Source organism: Cervus elaphus, chromosome 9 (assembly GCF_910594005.1).
Source record: "Cervus elaphus chromosome 9, mCerEla1.1, whole genome shotgun sequence".
In the NCBI taxonomy this organism is placed as follows: Eukaryota; Metazoa; Chordata; class Mammalia; order Artiodactyla; family Cervidae; genus Cervus; species Cervus elaphus.
The window spans coordinates 85,939,210-85,959,318 of NC_057823.1; the positions used below are offsets into that span (position 1 = coordinate 85,939,210).

At 38.3% G+C, this 20,109-nt stretch overlaps 1 protein-coding gene across 1 annotated transcript; it reads left to right on the plus strand.

Moving 5' to 3' along the window:
• The first annotated feature begins 19,655 nt into the window (after nucleotides 1–19,655).
• LOC122699109 (HIG1 domain family member 1A, mitochondrial-like) lies at nucleotides 19,656–19,877 on the plus strand. The gene has a single exon (XM_043910653.1). It carries the CDS (start codon nucleotides 19,656–19,658, stop codon nucleotides 19,875–19,877), a length of 222 nt encoding a protein of 73 aa, XP_043766588.1.
• Nucleotides 19,878–20,109: the final 232 nt, after the last annotated feature.

The following is a 20,109-nucleotide window of genomic DNA, read 5'->3' on the forward strand; positions in this document are numbered from 1 at the left end:
TGAAAAATACCGTTGGTAGCTTGATAGGGATTGCATTGAATCTATAGATTGCTTTGGGTAGAATAGCCATTTTGACAATATTGATTCTTCCAATCCATGAACACGGTATGTTTCTCCATCTGTTTGTGTCCTCTTTGATTTCTTTCATCAGTGTTTTATAGTTTTCTATGTATAGGTCTTTTGTTTCTTTAGGTAGATATACTCCTAAGTATTTTATTCTTTTTGTTGCAATGGTGAAAGGTATTGTTTCCTTAATTTCTCTTTCTGTTTTTTCATTGTTAGTATATAGGAATGCAAGGGATTTCTGTGTGTTAATTTTATATCCTGCAACTTTACTATATTCATTGATTAGTTCTAGTAATTTTCTGGTAGAGTCTTTAGGGTTTTCTATGTAGAGGATCATGTCATCTGCAAACAGTGAGAGTTTCACTTCTTCTTTTCCTATCTGGATTCCTTTTACTTCTTTTTCTGCTCTGATTGCTGTGGCCAAAACTTCCAACACTATGTTGAACAGTAGTGGTGACAGTGGGCACCCTTGTCTTGTTCCTGATTTCAGGGGGAATGCTTTCAATTTTTCACCATTGAGGGTGATGCTTGCTGTGGGTTTGTCATATATGGCTTTTATAATGTTGAGGTATGTTCCTTCTATTCCTGCTTTTTGGAGAGTTTTAATCATAAATGAGTGTTGAATTTTGTCAAAGGCTTTCTCTGCATCTATTGAGATAATCATATGGTTTTTATCTTTCAATTTGTTAATGTGGTGTATTACGTTGATTGATTTGCGGATATTGAAGAATCCTTGCATTTCTGGGATAAAGCCCACTTGGTCGTGGTGTATGATTTTTTTAATATGTTGTTGGATTCTGTTTGCTAGAATTTTGTTAAGGATTTTTGCATCTATGTTCATCAGTGATATTGGCCTGTAGTTTTCTTTTTTTGTGGCATCTTTGTCTGGTTTTGGAATTAGGGTGATGGTGGCCTCATAGAATGAGTTTGGAAGTTTACCTTCCTCTGCAATTTTCTGGAAGAGTTTTGAGTAAGGTAGGTGTTAGCTCTTCTCTAAATTTTTGGTAGAATTCAGCTGTGAAGCCATCTGGTCCTGGGCTTTTGTTTGCTGGAAGATTTTTGATTACACTTTCGATTTCCTTGCCTGTGATGGGTCTGTTAAGATCTTCTATTTCTTCCTGGTTCAGTTTTGGAAAGTTATACTTTTCTAAGAATTTGTCCATTTCATCCAAGTTGTCCATTTTATTGGCATAGAGCTGCTGGTAGTAGTCTCTTATGATCCTTTGTATTTCAGTGTTGTCTGTTGTGATCTCTCCATTTTCATTTCTAATTTTGTTAATTTGGTTCTTCTCTCTTTGCTTCTTAATGAGTCTTGCTAATGGTTTGTCAATTTTGTTTATTTTTTCAAAAAACCAGCTTTTAGCTTTGTTGATTTTTGCTATGGTCTCTTTAGTTTCTTTTGCATTTATTTCTGCCCTGATTTTTAAGATTTCTTTCCTTCTGCTGACCCTGGGGTTCTTCATTTCTTCCTTCTCTAATTGCTTTAGGTGTAGAGTTAGGTTATTTATTTGGCTTTTTTCTTGTTTCTTAATGTAAGCCTGTAATGCTATGAACTTTCCCCTTAGCACTGCTTTTACAGTGTCCCATAGGTTTTGGGTTGTTATGTTTTCATTTTCATTCATTTCTATACATATTTTGATTTCTTTTTTGATTTCTTCTATGATTTGTTGGTTATTCAGAAGTGTGTTATTTAGCCTCCATGTGTTTGAATTTTTAACAATTTTTTTCCTGTAATTGAGATCTAATCTTACTGCACTGTGGTCAGAAAAGATGACTGGAATGATTTCAATTTTTTTGAATTTTCCAAGACCAGATTTATGGCCCAGGATGTGATCTATTCTGGAGAAGGTTCCGTGTGCACTTGAGAAAAAGGTGAAGTTGATTGTTTTGGGGTGAAATGTCCTATAGATATCAATTAGGTCTAGCTGGTCCATTGTGTCATTTAAAGTTTGTGTTTCCTTGTTAATTTTCTGTTTAGTTGATCTATCCATAGTTGTGAGTGGGGTATTAAAGTCTCCCACTATTATTGTGTTACTATTAATTTCCTCTTTCATACTCGTTAGTGTTTGCCGTACATATTGCGGTGCTCCTATGTTGGGTGCATATATATTTATAATTGTTATATCTTCTTCTTGGATTGATCCTTTGATCATTATGTAGTGTCCTTCTTTGTCTCTTTTCACAGCTTTTATTTGAAAGTCTATTTTATCTGATATGAGTATTGCGACTCCTGCTTTCTTTTGGTCTCCATTTGCATGAAATATTTTTTTTCCAGCCCTTCACTTTCAGTCTGTATGTGTCTCTTGTTTTGAGGTGGGTCTCTTGTAGACAGCATATATAGGGGTCTTGTTTTTGTATCCATTCAGCCAATCTTTGTCTTTTGGTTGGGGCATTCAACCCATTTACATTTAAGGTAATTATTGATAGGTGTGGTCCCGTTGCCATTTACTTTGTTGTTTTGGGTTCATGTTTATACAACCTTTCTGCATTTCCTGTCTAGAGAAGATCCTTTAGCATTTGTTGAAGAGCTGGTTTGGTAGTGCTGAATTCTCTCAGCTTTTGCTTATCTGTAAAGCTTTTGAGTTCTCCTTCATATCTGAATGAGATCCTTGCTGGATACAGTAATCTAGGTTGTAGGTTATTCTCTTTCATTACTTTCAGGACGTCCTGCCATTCCCTTCTGGCCTGGAGGGTTTCTATTGATAGATCAGCTGTTATCCTTATGGGAATCCCTTTGTGTGTTATTTGTTGTTTCTCCCTTGCTGCTTTTAATATTTGTTCTTTGTGTTTGATCTTTGTTAGTTTGATTAATATGTGTCTTGGGGTGTTTCGCCTTGGGTTTATCCTGTTTGGAACTCTCTGGGTTTCTTGGACTTGGGTGGCTATTTCCTTCCCCATTTTAGGGAAGTTTTCAGCTATTATCTCCTCGAGTATTTTCTCATGGCCTTTCTTTTTGTCTTCTTCTTCTGGAACTCCTATGATTCGAATGTTGGGGCGTTTCACATTGTCCCAGAGGTCCCTGAGGTTGTCCTCATTTCTTTTGATCCTTTTTTCTTTTTTCCTCTCTGCTTCATTTATTTCCACCATTTTATCTTCTATCTCACTTATCCTATCTTCTGCCTCCGTTATTCTACTCTTGGTTCCCTCCAAAGTGTTTTTGATCTCATTCATTGCATTATTCATTTTTAATTGACTCTTTTTTATTTCTTCTAGGTCTTTATTAAACAATTCTTGTATCTTTTCAATCTTTGTTTCCAAGCTATTTATCTGTAACTCCATTTTGTTTTCAAGATTTTGGATCATTTTTATTATCATTATTCTAAATTCTTTTTCAGGTAGATTCCCTATCTCCTCCTCTTTTGTTTGACTTGGTGGGCATTTTCCTTGTTCCTTTACCTGTTGGGTATTTCTTTGCCTTTTCATCTTGTTTAGATTGCTGTGTCTGGAGTGGACTTTCTGTATTCTGGAGGTCTGTGGTTCCTTTTTATTGTGGAGGATTTACCCAGTGGGTGGGGTTGGACGTTTGGCTTGTCAAGGTTTCCTGGTTAGGGAAGCTTGCGTCAGTGTACTGGTGCGTGGAACTTGATTTCTTCTCTTTGGAGAGCAATGGAGTGCCCAGTAATGAGTTTTGAGTTGGGTCTATGTGTTAGGTGTGACCTTGGGTAGCCTGTATGTTGACATTCAGGGCTATGTTCCTGTGTTGCTGGAGAATTTGCGTGGTATGTCTTGCTCTAAAACTTACTGGCTCTTGGGTGGTGGTTGGTTTCAGTGTAGGTATGGAGGCTTTTGGACGGTCACTTATCACTTAAAGTTCCATGTAGTCAGGAGTTTTCTGGTGTTCTCAGGTTTTGGGCTTAAGTTTCCTGCCTCTGGATTTCAGTTTTATTCTTCCTGTAGTCTCAGGACTTCTCCAACTATACAGCTCTGATAATTAAACTTCTAGGTTAATGGCGAAAAGATTCTCCCCCGTTAGGGACACCCAGAGAGGTTCACAGAGTTACATGAACAGGAGAAAAGGGAGGAGGGAGATAGAGATGAGTAGGAGGAGAAAAAGGGGGACTCAAGAGGAGAGAGACAGATCTACGCAGCTGTCTGTTCCCAGAGTGTTCTCGTATCTCAGACACCTACAAGGATTCACAGAATTGGATGGGGAAGAGAAGGGGAAAAGAGGAAATAGAGGTGTTCTGAGGTAGAAAACAGAGAGTCAAGATTGGGAGGGAATAATCTTCGGTTTTAAGATAGGGCTTCTCTTTTTTTTTTTTTTTTGTAAGGTTATAGTGTAGTGAAGATGAAAATGAAGAGTAGTAGAGGAGTACTAGAGGACTTTAAAAGAAATAAGAGAAAAAGAAAAATAGAAAATAGAAGAGAAAAAGGAAAGAAAAAAAAAAGAAGAAAAAGGAGAAGAAAAAAAAAGAAAAAGAAAAAAAAAAAAAAAAAAGAAAGAAAAAAAAAAATTTTTTTTTTTCCCCTAATTAAAAAAATCGTAAAAATCTATGAAAATGAAAGTTAAGGAGTAATGGGGGAGTAATAGGGAATTTTAAAGGAAAATAAAAGAGAAAAAATAAAAAAGAAAAATATAAAAAGAAAAAAAAATTTTTTTTTTTTTCCTTACTTAGAAAAAACAGAAAAATAAAAAAAAAAAAGTAAAAATATGTCTAGGAATTTCTCTGGAGCTGTTGAGGTCAGTGTGGGTTCGGCTCAGTTTCAGATAGCTCCTCGTTCCAGCTTGCACTTCTCGATATCTACAGGGCCCTTCCGGTGAAGTCGGTGTTTTCTTCAGGGATTTTAATCTGTTGCACCAGTCCCTTCTGAAGCGGTTCCCTTTGTTTATTTGGCTTCTGTTTGCCGGTCTCTTCAGAGGCTCATTTCCGCCCTGACACGGGCGGCCGGAGGCGGACTCTTATTCAGGTAGCTAGTTCCGTTGCGCTGCTGGGAGGGGCTGACGCTGCGGGGCGGGGCTGGCGCTGCGGGGCGGGGCTGACGCTGCGGGGAGGGGCTGGCCCTGCGGGGGCGGGGCTGACGCTGCGGGGAGGGGCTGGCCCTGCGGGGGCGGGCTGGCGCTGCCGGAAGGGGCTGACGCTGCTTTCTCCGTCTGCGCTGCTCAGGCTCCCGGCTGTTCTATATGGAGCGCGCCCCGCGCTGCGCGAGGTTCCAGCCCTCGGGTGTTACACAAAAGCGCGGAAGGAAAAGCTGCGCCTGCTCTCTGTGCCTTCCCCGTCAGAGCGGTCCAGGCAGCCAGGGGCTTGGTGGGCGCGCTATCCCCAGGTGTGGCGCACTCACTCCCTTCCGCGGACCCAGTCTCAGTTTCCGCTGGCGCCAGGCGGGTGCGCGCGCCTTCCGCCCTCCGCGTCCCCAGCCCCAGTCCCCGCCCCGCGCCGGTCGGGTGCCTGCGCCCTGTGTCTCGCCGCGACCTTCCCCTCCCCCCTGCCTCCTGCCTCCGGCGGGGCTGGGCCAGTCCGCAGCCTGCGAGCTCTTCTCGGGACTTTCCCCGTCCCTTTGTTCTGCGAACGGCCGGCAGTGTGTTCCGGCCGGTCAATTTTCTCTCTCTCCTTTGGTCTCCCACAGTTCAAGTTGGCACCTCACAGAAGCTCCCCCCGATTGTCCTCAGGGCACTCAGGCCCGGACCCTAGCCCAAGCAAGGCCGCCTAAGACTCCCTTCCCGGGACGGGTCTCCGTCCTTAGCTCTTTTGTCTCACTTTTTATCTTTTATATTTTGTCCTACCTCCTTTCGAAGACAATGGTCTGCTTTTCTGGGCGCCTGATGACCTCAGCTAGCGATCAGAAGTTGTTTTGTGAAGTTTGCTCTGCATTCGGTTATTCTTTTGATGAATTTGTAGGAGAGAAAGTGGTCTCCCGGTCCTACTCCTCCGCCATCTAGAGAGGAGTTTTTTAATATATGTATTGTTTTCAATTTTATAAATGTTTCAAATACTTTGATAATAACATGTGAATATACAACATCACAATGCATAAAATCTGGCATATTTATTCAGTATAATTTTATTAATTGCACAAGTAGCAGACAACAGAATTAATAGATGATGTGACCAGAGTACTGAGTAATTAGAATGAGAATGTTAAAATTAGATCATTAACCGCCTGTCTTTTTGCCTAATGACTAGGTATCCACTGAAACTAGAAACAAAGGAAGGAATAATAAATTCAGTAAAGAGTTGTGTTTAATTGCACATAGTGAGTTTGTATAGTAGAAAGCTAAAAAAATGAAGGGGGACTTGGGAAAGATTATAATTTATATTGAATGCAGAGTTTATTTAGTTGGATTTACTGTCAACTGAAAAAAGATAAAATGAGCTACTGTACAAGCCTCTCTTATTTGAAACATTGCTGTTCATTGTCAACATTCTCAAAAGGATAGAATCATGTACTGTCTTAGAAATCTTACTGAATATCACAAGTTTTCACTGGTGATTGCAGATGTGATGCTTATTTCTAGTTTTCCCCTCTAGATCCAATCTCCATTCTTTGCCCTCCTCTGTGCCCTGGGGAGATATGATCTTCATGAGCTTCATCAGGGAGCCCCTTTACCTCTAGCTTGCTCTTGCATTTTTGACAAAAGGCATACACTTACAGTAACAAGGGAAAAGGGCAAATGAACAGGTAGGGTATTTTTGCCAGTCTCTATCCCTCCAGAGTGGACAGGAGATAGGTCTGTTCATCCTGTGGGCCCTCCCACATTTACACTCATTTTGGGGAAGCAGTTAACTTCTCTGTGGACTGGCAACTTCACACTTAGGAACCAGGAGTTTCTAGCCCTGGGTGCTTCCACTTCATTTGATTTTTTTATATCCTCTGTCACATCTTTGGGCTTCCCTGGTAGCTCAACTGGTAAAGAATCTTCTGCAATTCAGGAGAACTTGGTTTGATTCCTGGATTGGGAAGATATGCTGGAGAAGGGATAGGCTACCCACTCCAGTATTCTTGGGCTTCTCTGATGGCCCAGCTGGTAAAGAATCCACCTGCAGTGTGGGAGACCTGGGTTTGATCCCTGGGTTGAGAAGATCCCCTAGAGAAGGGAGCAGCTATGCACTTCAGTATTCTTTCCTGGAGAATTCTCTGGAATGTATAATCCATGTTGTCACAAAGAGTTGGACATGACTAAGCAAATTTCACTTTCATTGTATATTTTTGTTAGTTTTAGATTCATACACATATATTTTACAAAAATTTGCAATTTGTCAACAGAAAATTATAAACAGAAATTAGGTTTCATATGTAATATTTTGAATAACTGAAATATAAATTAATGTAAATATCTTCAGGGATATTGTATCTCTTTCCTTAACAGGTATATTGTTTTAAAACTTACATATATTGATTCAAAAATGGTATGTTATAAACTATGATGTATAATTAGAAGTATTTATAACTCCTACAAAAAAGATCTTCACAACCCAGATAATCATGAAGATGTGATCACTCACCTAGAGCCAGACGTTCTGGAATGCAAAGTCAAGTGGGCCTTAGGAAGCATCACTACAAAGCTAGTGAAGGTGATGGAATTCCAGCTTAGCTATTTCAAATTCTCAAAGATGATGCTGTGAAACTGATGCACTCAATATGCCAGCAAATTTGGAAAGCTCAGCAGTGGCCACAGGACTGGAAAATGTCAGTTTCCATTCCAATCTCAAAGAAAAGCAATGCCAAAGAATGCTCAAACTATCACACAATTGCACCCATCTCACACACTAGCGAAGTAATGGTCAAAATTCTCCAAGCCAGGCTTCAACAGTATGTGAACCATGAACTTCCTGACATTCAAGCTGGATTTAGAAAAGGCAGAGAAACCAAGATCAAATTGTCAACATCCATTGGATCATCAAAAAAGGAAAAGAGTTCCAGAAGAACACCTACTTCTACTTTATTGACTATGCCAAAGCCTTTAACTGTGTGGATCACACCAAACTGTGGAAAATTCTGAAAGAAATGGGAAAATCAACCATCTGACCTGCCTACTGAGAAGTTTGTATGCAGGACAAGAAGTAACAGTTAGAACTGGGCATGGAACAACAGACTGGTTCCAAATTGGGAAAGGAGTATGTCAAGGCTGTATATTGTCACCCTGCTTTTTTAACTTATATGCAGAGAACAGCCAGAAATCCTGGACTGGATGAAGCACAATCTGGAATCAAGATTTTGGGGAGAAATATAAATAACCTCAGATATGCAGCTGGTGCCACCCTTATGGCAGAAAGTGAAGAGGAACTAAAGAGCCTCTTCATGAAAGTGAAAGAGGAGAGTGAGAATGTTGACTTAAAGCTCAACATTCAGAAAAATAAGATCATGGCATCTGGTCCCATCACCTCAAGGCAATTAGATGGAGAAACAGTAGAAACAGTGTCAGACTTTATTTTTTGGGCGCTCCGAAATCACTGCAGATGGTGACTGCAGCCATGAAATTAAAAGACTCTTACTCCTTGGAAGAAAAGTTATGACCAACCTAGACAGCGTATTACAAAACAGAGACATTACTTTGCCAACAAAGGTCCGTCTAATCAAGACTATGGTTTTTCCAGTGGTCATGTATGGATGTGAGAATTGGACTATAAAGAAAGCTGAGCGCTTTGATGCTTTTAAAACTGTGGTATTGGAGAAGACTCTTGAGAGTCCCTTGGACTGCAAGGAGATCCAACCAGTCCATCCTAAAGGAGATCAGTCCTGGGTGTTCATTGGAAGGACTGATGCTGAAGCTGAAACTCCAGTACTTTGGCCACCTGATGCAAAGAGCTGACTCATTGGAAAAGACCCTGATGCTGGGAAAGATTGAGGGCAGGAGGAGAAGGGGATGACAGGGGATGAGATGGTTGTATGGCTTTACCGACTCAATGTACATGAGTTTGAGGAAACTCTGGGAGTTCGTGTGGACAGGGAGGCCTAGCGTGCTGCAGTCCATGGGGTGGCAAAGAGTTGGACACGCCTGAGTGACTGAACTTGAAGTGATAACTCCTAAGCCCTAATGAAACTTTCTGGGTAGGTTTCATATCTGATCACATTTAAAGTCTGTTACATAACAAAACTGTTTATTTGATTCGGTATTTTGGCCTTCCCTGTGACTCAGATGTTAAAGAATCGGTCTGCAATGCAGGAGACCCAGGTAGATCTCTGGGTCCAGAATATCCCCTGGAGAAGTGAATGGCTACCCACTACAGTATTCTTGCCTGGAGAATTCCATGGACAGAGGAGCCTGGTGGGCTACATTCCATGGGATTGTAAAGAATTGGACACACCTGAGTGACCAACACACTCATAACTGACAATTGATTAGATCAAGTTAATTGTGGTAAGGTCATACTTTTTCTAAACACTTAACAATATTTATATAATTCATTTGTGAACTTTTTTCATTATTTCTTGTCACAAATCACTATTATTCTGTTTTCAAATATAATATGATATAAATATCTGTGTATGTGGTATAGGTATTTGTTATCTATGTACATGAAATTACCCCAAAATTTATTGGTTTAATCATCAAATGTTTACTATCTCATAATTTCTATGTTAGGAATTTAAAGTGAATGGTTTTAGCTAGCAGTGTCATGAAGTTGAAGTCCAGATATTGGACAGGGCTGTAGTCACATGAAGGCCCATCTGGTGTTGGAGGATCTATTTCACTTCATACTTCCTCCTTGGCTATTGGCAGGAGGCTTCAGTTCCTTACCTTATAGACCTCTCCCTAAAACATGGCAGCTGACTTCATTCTGAAGCTCCCTAGAGCAAATAGGCAATGAGATAAAAAGGAAAGAATTAGAGACAGAAACCAAAATATCTGAAGTTACATATCATTTCATCTGTCATATTCTATAGTCATATACACCAGTGCTGACTCAGTGTAGACAGGGACAATACAAAGACATGAATATCAGCAAGTGGAGATCATTGGGTCATCTTGGAGACTGGCTAACACAGCAAGTAATTTTTATACCAACATGCATTTCATCAGACATCAAGGCATGTAAATACCAGTAGTTCTCAGGTCAGAGAACAATGAAGCACGTTGCTATTTGAGTTTAAAATTCCTTGATAACAGTGCAAAGAATCCTGCAATACAAAAAAAGAAAAAAAATTGTACAGGCAATGGGATTCAATTAGAGAGATGGTGCTATATTGTATTCTGTGTTACCTCTTTATAGTCTCAAATGATAGTTAATGGGATTTTTCTGGGAATATGCTGATCGTGTACAAAGGACAGAAAATTTATATGCTTCTATCATCATCATTCTATAGATATGGTATGAATCAAGCTGAGTAAAATATTAATAAATATATAGGACCTTTAGCATTTTCCATAAAAATGTGTAAATTATGAAAAACATGCCTTTTAGCTATTAAAGTTATGTCTGTTTTATTTTACCCCATGTCTTTAAGCACTCATTGTTTTTATTCATTTAGCTCAAAAACTTTTAAAAATAAGTTTATAAGAGGTTTTATATACCTAATAAATGTTAAGAAATAAAGGTTTTTAAACTTAACACTCTTCCTCTAAGCATGAAATTTGTTTTCCTCTTGTGACTGTTTCACTGCATATTTATTGAATCTCTTATTTTCACAGTAACTAACATATTAACATAGTCAAGGGGGTTCAGTGTCACAGTAATCAAAGTCTATGCCCCAACCAGTAATGCTGAAGACTAAAGTTGAACGGTTCTATGAAGACCTAAAAGACCTTTTAGAGCTAACACCCAAAAAAGATGTCCTTTTCATTATAGGGGACTGGAATGAAAAAAGTAGCAAGTCAAGAAACATCTGGAGTAGCAGGCAAATTTGGCCTTGGTGTACAGAATGAAGCAGGGCAAAGACTAATAGAGTTTAGCCAAGAGAATGCACTGGTCATAGCAAACACCCTCTTCCAACAACATAAGAGAAGACTTTACACATGGACATCACCAGATGGTCAACACCGAAATCAGACTGATTATATTCTTTGCAGCCAAAGATGGAGAAGCTCTATAAGTCAACAATAACAAGACTGGGAGCTGACTGTGGCTCAGATCATGAACACCTTATTGCTAAATTCAGACTTAAATTGAAAAAAGTGGCAAAAACCACTAGACCATTCAGGTATGACCTAAGTCAAATCCCTTATGATTATACAGTGTAAGTGAGAAATAGATTTAAGGGACTAGATCTGATAGACAGAGTACCTGGTGAACTATGGTCAGAGGTTCATAACATTGTACAGAAGACAGGGAGCAAAATAATCTCCAAGAAAAAGAAATGCAAAAAAGCAAAATGGCTATCTGAGGAAACCTTACACATAGCTGTGAAAGAAGAGAAGCAGAAAGCAAAGGAGAAAAGGAAAAATATACCAATTTGAATGCAGATTTCCAAAGAATAGCAAGGAGAGATAAGAAAGCCTTCCTCAGTGATAAGTGCAAAGAAATAGAGGAAAACAATAGAATAGGAAAGACTAGAGATCTCTTCAAAAAAATTAGAGATACCAAGGGAACATTTCATGCAAAGATGGGCTCAATAAAAGACAGAAATTGTATGGACCTAACAGAAGCAGAAGATATTAAGAAGAGGTGGCAAGAATACACAGAAGAACTGTACAAAAAAGATCTTCATGACCCAGATAATCACAATGGTGCCATCACCCAGCTAGAGCCAGACATCCTGGAAAGTGAAGTCAAGTGGACCTTAGGAAGCATCACTACGAACAAAGCTAGTGGAGGTGATGGAATTCCAGTTGAGCTATTTCAAATCCTGAAAGATGATGCTGTGAAAGTGCTGCACTCAGTATGTCAACAAAATTTGGAAACCTCAGCAGTGGCCACAGCACTGGAAAAGTCGGTATTCATTCCAATGCCTAAGAAAGACAATACCAAAGAATGCTCAAACTACTGCACAATTGCACTCATCTCACATGCTAGTAAAGTAATGCTTAAAATTCTCCAAGCCAGACTTCAGGAATATGTGAACCATGAATTTCCAGATGTTCAAGCTTGTTTTAGAAAAGGCAGAGGAACCAGATATCAAATTGCCAACATCTGCTGGATCACTGAAAAAGCAAGAGAGTTCCAGAAAAAACATCTAATTCTGCTTTACTGACTATGCCAAAGCCTTTGACTATGTGGATCACAATAAACTCTGGAAAATTTTTCAAGAGATGGGGATACCAGACTACCTAACCTGCCTCTTGAGAAATATGTATGCAGGTCAGAAAGCAACAGTGAGAACTGGACATGGAACAACAGACTGGTTCCAAATAGGAAAAGGAGTACGTCAAGGCTGTATATTGTCACACTGCTTATTTAACTTATATGCAGAGTACATCAAGAGATATACTGGGCTGGATGAAGCACAAGTTGGAATCAAGATTGCTGGGAGAAATATCAATAACCTCAGATATGCAGATGACACCACCCTTATGGCTGAGAGTGAAGAGGAACTAAAAAGCCTCTTGATGAAAGTGAAAGAGGAGAATGAAAATGTTAACTTAAAGCTCAACATTCACAAAACTAAGATCATGGCATCTGGCACCATCACTTTGAAAGGTTGTTGCTGAATCACACAAAATTGCCGGGGTTCTTGGACTCCGGAGGAGAATTCAATCCGGGGCCAGAGACGAGGCTGGATCGCTCAGAGCTTTTGTGTAATAAAGTTTTATTAAAGTATAAAGGAGATAGAGAAAGCTTCTGACATAGACATCAGAAGGGGGTAGAAAGAGTACCCGCTTGCTAGTGTTAGCAATGGAGTTATATACTCTCCAATGAATCTAAAGAATGTCTGGAGGTTGTTAAAGACCTCACCAGACCTACTCCCATAATTTTCATTTTAAGATAACAGAATTAACCAGAAGGTTTAATCCAAAGACTGTCCTCAGGCAGGATACATCCTTGTAAAGACCAGATCTACTCCCATAATTTATGTTTTAAGATAACATAATTAGCCAGAGGATTTAATCCAGAGACTGTCCTCAGGAAGGATACATTTTGTTATATAATCCTAAGGAATGTAGAGGAAAAAAAAGTAAAAATTTGTCCTTTCTTCCTCCTTGAGTATTCCAGACCTCTGTCCTTGGAGACCCCTAGACTTCTTATCAACCTGCCTAGGAAATGACTCTTTCAACTTCACAGCAAATAGATGGGGAAACAGTGGAAACAGTGGTTGACTTTATTCTGGGGGGGCTCCAAAATCACTGTAGATGGTGATGGCAGCCATGAAATTAAAAGATGCTTACTCCTTGGAAGGAAAGTTATGACCAACCTAGATAGCATATTAAAAAACAGAGACATTACTTTGCCAACAAAGGTCTGTCTAGGCAAGGCTATGGTTTTTCCAGTGGTCATGTATGGATGTGAGAGTTGGACTCTGAGGAAAGCTGAGTGCTGAAAAATTGATGCTTTTGAACTGTGGTGTTGGAGAAGACTCTTGAGAGTCCCTTGGCCTGCAAGGAGATCCAACCAGTCCATCCTAAAAGAGTTCCGTCCTGGGTGTTCATTGGAAGAACTGATGATGAAGCTAAAACTCTAGTACTTTGGCCACCTGATGCAAAGAGCTGACTCACTGGAAAAGACCCTGATGCTGGGAAAGATTGAGGGCAGGAGGAGAAGGGGATGACAGAGGATGAGATTGTTGGATGGCATCACCAACTTGATGGACATTAGTTTGAGTAAACTCCAGGTGTAGGTGATGGACAGGGAGGTCTGGCGTGCTGCAGTCCATGGGGTCATGAAAAGTTGGATATGACTGAGAGACTGAACTGAACTGAACTGAAGGGGTTCTTTGCTTTGACATTGGCAAGTAACTTTAAATGAGCAACTCAAGTTAATTTAGTACAACTAGGTTTCTGTGTGTGTGTGTTTGATCAGTCGTGTCCAAATCTGTGACCCCATGGACTGTAGCCCACCAGGCTTCTCTGTCCATTTGATTTTCCAGGCAAGCATACTGGACTGGGCTGTCATTTCCTGCTCCAGGGGATCTTTCTGACCCAGGAACCAAACCCGCTTCTCTTCTGTCTCCTGCATTTGTGGGCGGGCTCTTTACCACTCTGACGCCTGGGAAACCTAAGGAATGTTTGTTTGTTTTTAATTCATGAGAAATTATTCTTCTAAGAAGTTTACTGTTATTTTCTAAGATAGAAGTAAATATTTATCTTAGATATTTAAGGTATTGATAAAGCCAGGTTCTCATTTTCTTTCTGTAAGTTAATGATTTTTAATAAAGTTGGTTTCAGACTAAAACACATAACAGGCAAAATTGCAGCATCTATTATTGAAATGTGACATCGCAGCACAGTTCTGCGAGGTACTGGAAATATTCTGACAGAAGTACTGAGAAATACGTATATTGGACCCAAGTTTTCCCAGATCCGTGTTATTTACTAGGAAATGTTTCAAGTGAATTTATACTTATAGTTAATATTTCTAAAACTAAGTTTGTCTGAAAAACATATTAAATGCTTTTCTCAATGATTGAGAAACTTAATTCCTTCATCCACTCATTCAGTGCACAATTACTGAGTATTTTAATATTAGGCCTTATGTTAGGAACTGGAAATAGAATACTGTTTGGAAGTCTCAATACATATTATCTACTCTCAAGAATTGTACAGACTAAGAAATGTAGAGAACGTAAATAACAAAAATTGCAAAATTCAAGCTATTATGCTATAAGGACATAAATAGGTACTTTTATAGTTGATGAAACAATAAGCAAATTTTGCTATTGATGGGGGTATTCTCACTTGGCAGATGACATTTAAACTGAAACCTGAAGTATGAGAAATGCTGCCTGGGAGGATCTGGGTAAAGAGCATTCTTGGCAAGGAGAACAGCCAGTGCAAAAATTATGGTATATTTTACGAACATAAACAGTCATGTGTAATGAATGTAGAGGAGAATGCCATGAAATGAGGTTTGGACTGATATAGTAAACAACACCTTACTGAGGTTTGTAAGTCACTTAGTGTGTATTGGTTTCCTAGGATTGCTGTTACAAATTACCACACATTTGGTGGCTAAAAATATATATAAATTTATTTTTTGACAGTTCTAACAGATGGAAATCTGAAATCAAGGTGTCTGCAGAACCACACTCCCTCTAAGGATGCTAAGAAAGCATTCATCCTTCCTACCTTTTGGTGATTGCCGGAGTTCCTTTGCATTCCTTGACTTGTGATTGTCTTCCAGTCCGCTTGCATCATCAGCTCACCTTCTCCTATGACTCCTTGTGCCCCAAATCTTTTCTTATAATGCCAGTGATTGCATTAAAATCCACTCTAAATCCAGAAGGGTCTTATTTGAAAATTTTAGCTTAATTACATCTGAAAATACCTATTTTCAAAAAGATCCTACTTACAGATAGAGGGAGTCAGGGCTTGCGCATATCTTTTGGGGCCACACCTTAACCTACTACACTAAGAGTTCCAAGTTATTCTGAATAATATGAGTAGCCACTGAAAATGTATAAGCAAGAAACTAAAATTTATAAGCAGGAAACTATCAATATAGATTTAATAAAAATGGCTCTTTTTTTCCATTTATTTTTATTAGTTGGAGGCTAATTACTTTACAATATTGTAGTGGTTTTTCTCATACATTGACATGAATCAGCCATGGATTTAGATGTATTCCCCATCCCAATCCTCTCTCCCACCTCCCTCTGTACCTGATTCCTCTGGGTCTTCCCAGTGCACCATGCCCGAGCACTTGTCTCATGCATCCAGCCTGGGCTGGTGTTTCTCCCTAGATAATATACATATTTGATGCTGCTCTTTTAACTGCTATGTAGGAAAAAGTGGTACTAGAAAAAGCAAGAGAAGAATCTATTTAGGGAGCTGCTTTCACAGTTTAGATGAGCAACTACAATGGCCAATGGCTCAAACTAGAGTATTACCAGCGGAGTTAAAGAAAAAGTATGTAGATTCAAGATATATTCTGAAGGTAAAATAATTAGTATTTAGCAGTGGATACTATAGTCCATGTGTCAAGGTAAGGAATAAGAGAGAACAAAAGATGATTATCACATTTCTGATTTGAACATCTCAGTGAAACACTAACTGAAATGGAGATAACAGGTTTATCTAGTCTCTAAAAATGTCTATTTCTAAGACATTTTACTTTAGAGCCAATAATAGAATATAAAATTAATGAAATTTTATTTACCAGAATTAGTTAACTAAATATTGGACCAAGTTAGATCCAACTTTCTAGATGAGTAATATGTAATTTTTAAAAAGAAAATATACAACTCTAATGGATTTTTGCATTAAAGCAGAATGATGTTCCTAATTGACAAATAGGTATTGGACAAAATAGGAATCATATTTAATTCAATTATTTAGATATTTAATTCATAAAGAAAAGTGGGTTAGTTCTTAGAACATAACTGGGTGGTCAAATTCTATTAATGTTTAATGTTTTGAGGAAGCTAATGTCCTCTTTAAGGCAACCACAGTGGGCTTTATGTAGCTTTCATGAGATAATAAATACAAACTCACATGCAAGTTGCAGCCAAAGAAAACATTAAGTGAATGAAAATTTCTACTCTCAACACACTGTGTGTCAACTACCCCAGTAAATGAGCCAGTGAGAACCCATCATCACCTAGAATTCTTGCTTTCCTCCAAGAGACTTACTCAAAATAAGCTTTTCCAACTTCCTCCTTTTCTCTATAAAATAAAGTTCCTCTTTGATGGACTTGCCTATGGCTTTTTCTATAGCCTGCTTGTCCCAAATTGAAATACTTTCCCAAATGAACCCATTTTTCTGGTTAAAAAAAAAAAAAAACCCACTGTGGCCATGAAAACTAAAGATATACTTTCAGTAATATTTCACTAGTCATAACATGTTAAATATTTACATTTATGGATAATAGTTCTTAATTATCTTTAATAAAAGCATGAGTTTAGAAAGCCCTATAGCAAATCCATTAACAGAGTTTATTTTAGGTACGTTTCTTATTAAAAGCCCCAGTCCATCTCAAAGGGAAGCTTGGAGACTAACAGATTAGAACTAAAATATGAACAGAATACAGCTATCAAAGTACAAGTAATACCATCACCTCCTTAGCTATAAAATTAAGATATTCTTGATGCTTATCTTAGGTCATGTTCCCTTGAAGCAGAGTTTGGTATGAAAATTCAGATGTGAAAATTTATATTTTACTTCCTGATACTCACTTTCATTAAAACTGTGTCTCTGGCTTCCATATATTCTGGATATTTTAATCATAATGGACTACCAAATTCTTTCAGAATTGCCTCTCTTTTGTAGGAGTACACTTTACCCTCTTTAGAACCCTCTTAATTTTATAAAGTAGCTTTTTCATGTACCATTGTTCAACATTTAGCTTGTCACAAGGAATTCACTGATAATCTTTTTTAAAGTTAGGACTTCCATGGTAGTCCAGTGGTTAAGAATTAGCCTGCCAGTTGAGAGGACATGGATTGGATCCCTGCTGTAAGATTCCACATGCCTGCAGGGTGGCTAAGCCAGTGCGCCACAACTGAGCCGATGCTCTAGAACCCTTGAGCTACAGCTACTAAAACCTGCGGGCCCAGAGCCTGTGCTCTACAAGAGAAGCCACAGCAATGAGAAGCCCACACACCACAAGCAGAGAGTAGCCCCTGCTCACTAAACTGAAGAAAACTCACGGAGCAACCAAGACACAGGTCAGCCAAAAATAAATATACTTTTTTTTAATTTAAAAAAACTTTATAAAAAAAAAAAAAAAACTTTATATATACTATTGAATATTTATACTATTTTTATTCAAATCTTAGCTTTTCTTAGCATATTTTTCCTATTGAGTATTATTTCAACAATTGTCAACAAGACTGTCAGAAAACCAAATATCGGTAGTGATAAAGGAATGTGAAATATGTTAGCAAGAAAAAAGTTGTATAATACTAATGAAATAAACCCATAATTGAAATAACCTCTTTTGTATAACATTGTGCTAGACTGTATTATACTATAAAAATTGTATAACATTATGAGGAACAGTTTTGGTTTTTAAAACTGAGACATACAGTGGCAAACATATGTAATACTACCATTACTAATTTAAGTTCAGAGGCTGAGGCAGTGTCATGAGTATTTCACTTGCCATAAAACACTGGTATCTCCTCTGGTCTGCACTTACTACCTTCTGTGATCCATGGCGTAGCACTTCTTTCTGAATATCTAATCATGTATATACTGCAGACACTCAATTTGCTTTTTGGAATCCCAACTTGACTGGAATCAGGAGATGCTTCTAGGAACTTAATTACGAAGTATGCCTTAGAGTTGGTGGCTGCATCATTCTATCTTCGCAGGTACTTTTCTAAACTTTGTAGATGAAACTAGGAATTTAAAGTATAAACAAGGAACCTCCCTTGCCAGGTAGCCCACTGGAAGCTTATGAAACCAGATTTTCAATTAATTGTAAATGGACAGGATGGACTACAGCAACAGGGAAGATAAAGCTAATGAAAACTCAATAATAGTTTAAAACTGATATATTATTTAAATAAACATTAAAATATGTTATGGTTTCTCTGAAAACATGAAAAAACAAAAATAATGATGTGCCAAATATGAATGTTATCAGAAATCAACACAGCAGACCTAATATAAATAGTCAAAACTTTCTTGAACACAGAACACAGAAAGCAAGTTTCTTCACTTTTAGAAATCCACTGGATTCATTCCACTGGTCAAGATAAAGAATATGTCAATCATTTTGCTCTTCAAACATGCCTCTCCTCTTAGTTCTTCCATACAGTTCAATTTATACTATCCTCTGAAAGATATATGCGTCATTTGTCTCCTCAGCCTTCCTTGAGCACATGTATACATCTCATTTTCATCTTTACAAAGTGGTAAAGCTGATTGCATATGCTGTTTTTTTTTTTTCAATCCTAAGTAGTTTTTGTACGAAATATACCAAATATAGTCTTCATTAATGATGTAGGTGAAACAAAATTTTGCCTTTAACCTCTTGGAAGTTAAACCCCTTTAAGCTGATTGCATATGCTGGTTTTTTTTTTTTTCAATCCTAAGTAGTTTTTGTACAAAATATACCAAATATAGTCTTCATTAATGATGTAGGTGAAACAAAATTTTGCCTTTAACCTCTTGGAAGTTAAACCCCTTTAACCTTTTTCCAGATGTGCCTGAGAATTAAATTGACATAAAACAGATAGATTAAAACCCCCCGATACTGGTAAAGTCTAAAGACAGTAGGAGAAGCGGATGACAATGGATGAGATGGTTGGATGACATCACCGACTCAATGGACATGAGTTTGAGCAAGCTCTGGGAGATGGTAAATGACAGGGATCACAAAGAATCGGACATGACTGAGAGACAGAACAACAACAAAAAATAGATTTAACGAGAGAAAAGCATACATATTTATGTAAGTTGTGACAGAGGAGCCCTTAAAAGGAAATGAAAAAAGACCCCCCAAAATGGCAAAATCTAAATACATTTATACTAGTTTGAACAAAGAGAGACAATTGTAGAAAAGTAACTGAAATATATGGGAAGGTTAAAGGAAGATGATAATTATTTTAACAAAGTTTGAAGCCAGTAGGAACATGAAACGTCTTGTAGTTGTCTGAAGATTCTTCAATTACTATGGCAAGCGACACAGATATTTCTATTTCTTCATATAATGAAGATCAGGGATCTAAAATCATCCAAAAATCTAGAGAGGCACCATTTGTCCCTGTTGGAATGGCAATTGTTGCATATGGATTATACAGATTGAAGAACAGGGGAAGTACTAAAATGTCTATTCACCTGATCCACATGCATGTGGCAGCCCAAGGCTTTGTTGTGACAGCAATGACTTTATGACGCAATGGCCTATTTCCTGTATCAAGAATTCTGGGCAAAACCTAAACCTTAGAAGAGGAATGCTATCTTGGTCTTGGTGGTGGTGGAGCTTGCTTAGTTAGACATCTCATATTGAAGTTAATATGTTTATGTTGAAAATAAATTGTTTGGGTCAGACAAGAACATGGTAATTTGAATATTGGTTTCCTTTCTTGCATACTAAATTTGCATAATGACCACGTTACCGGTGACT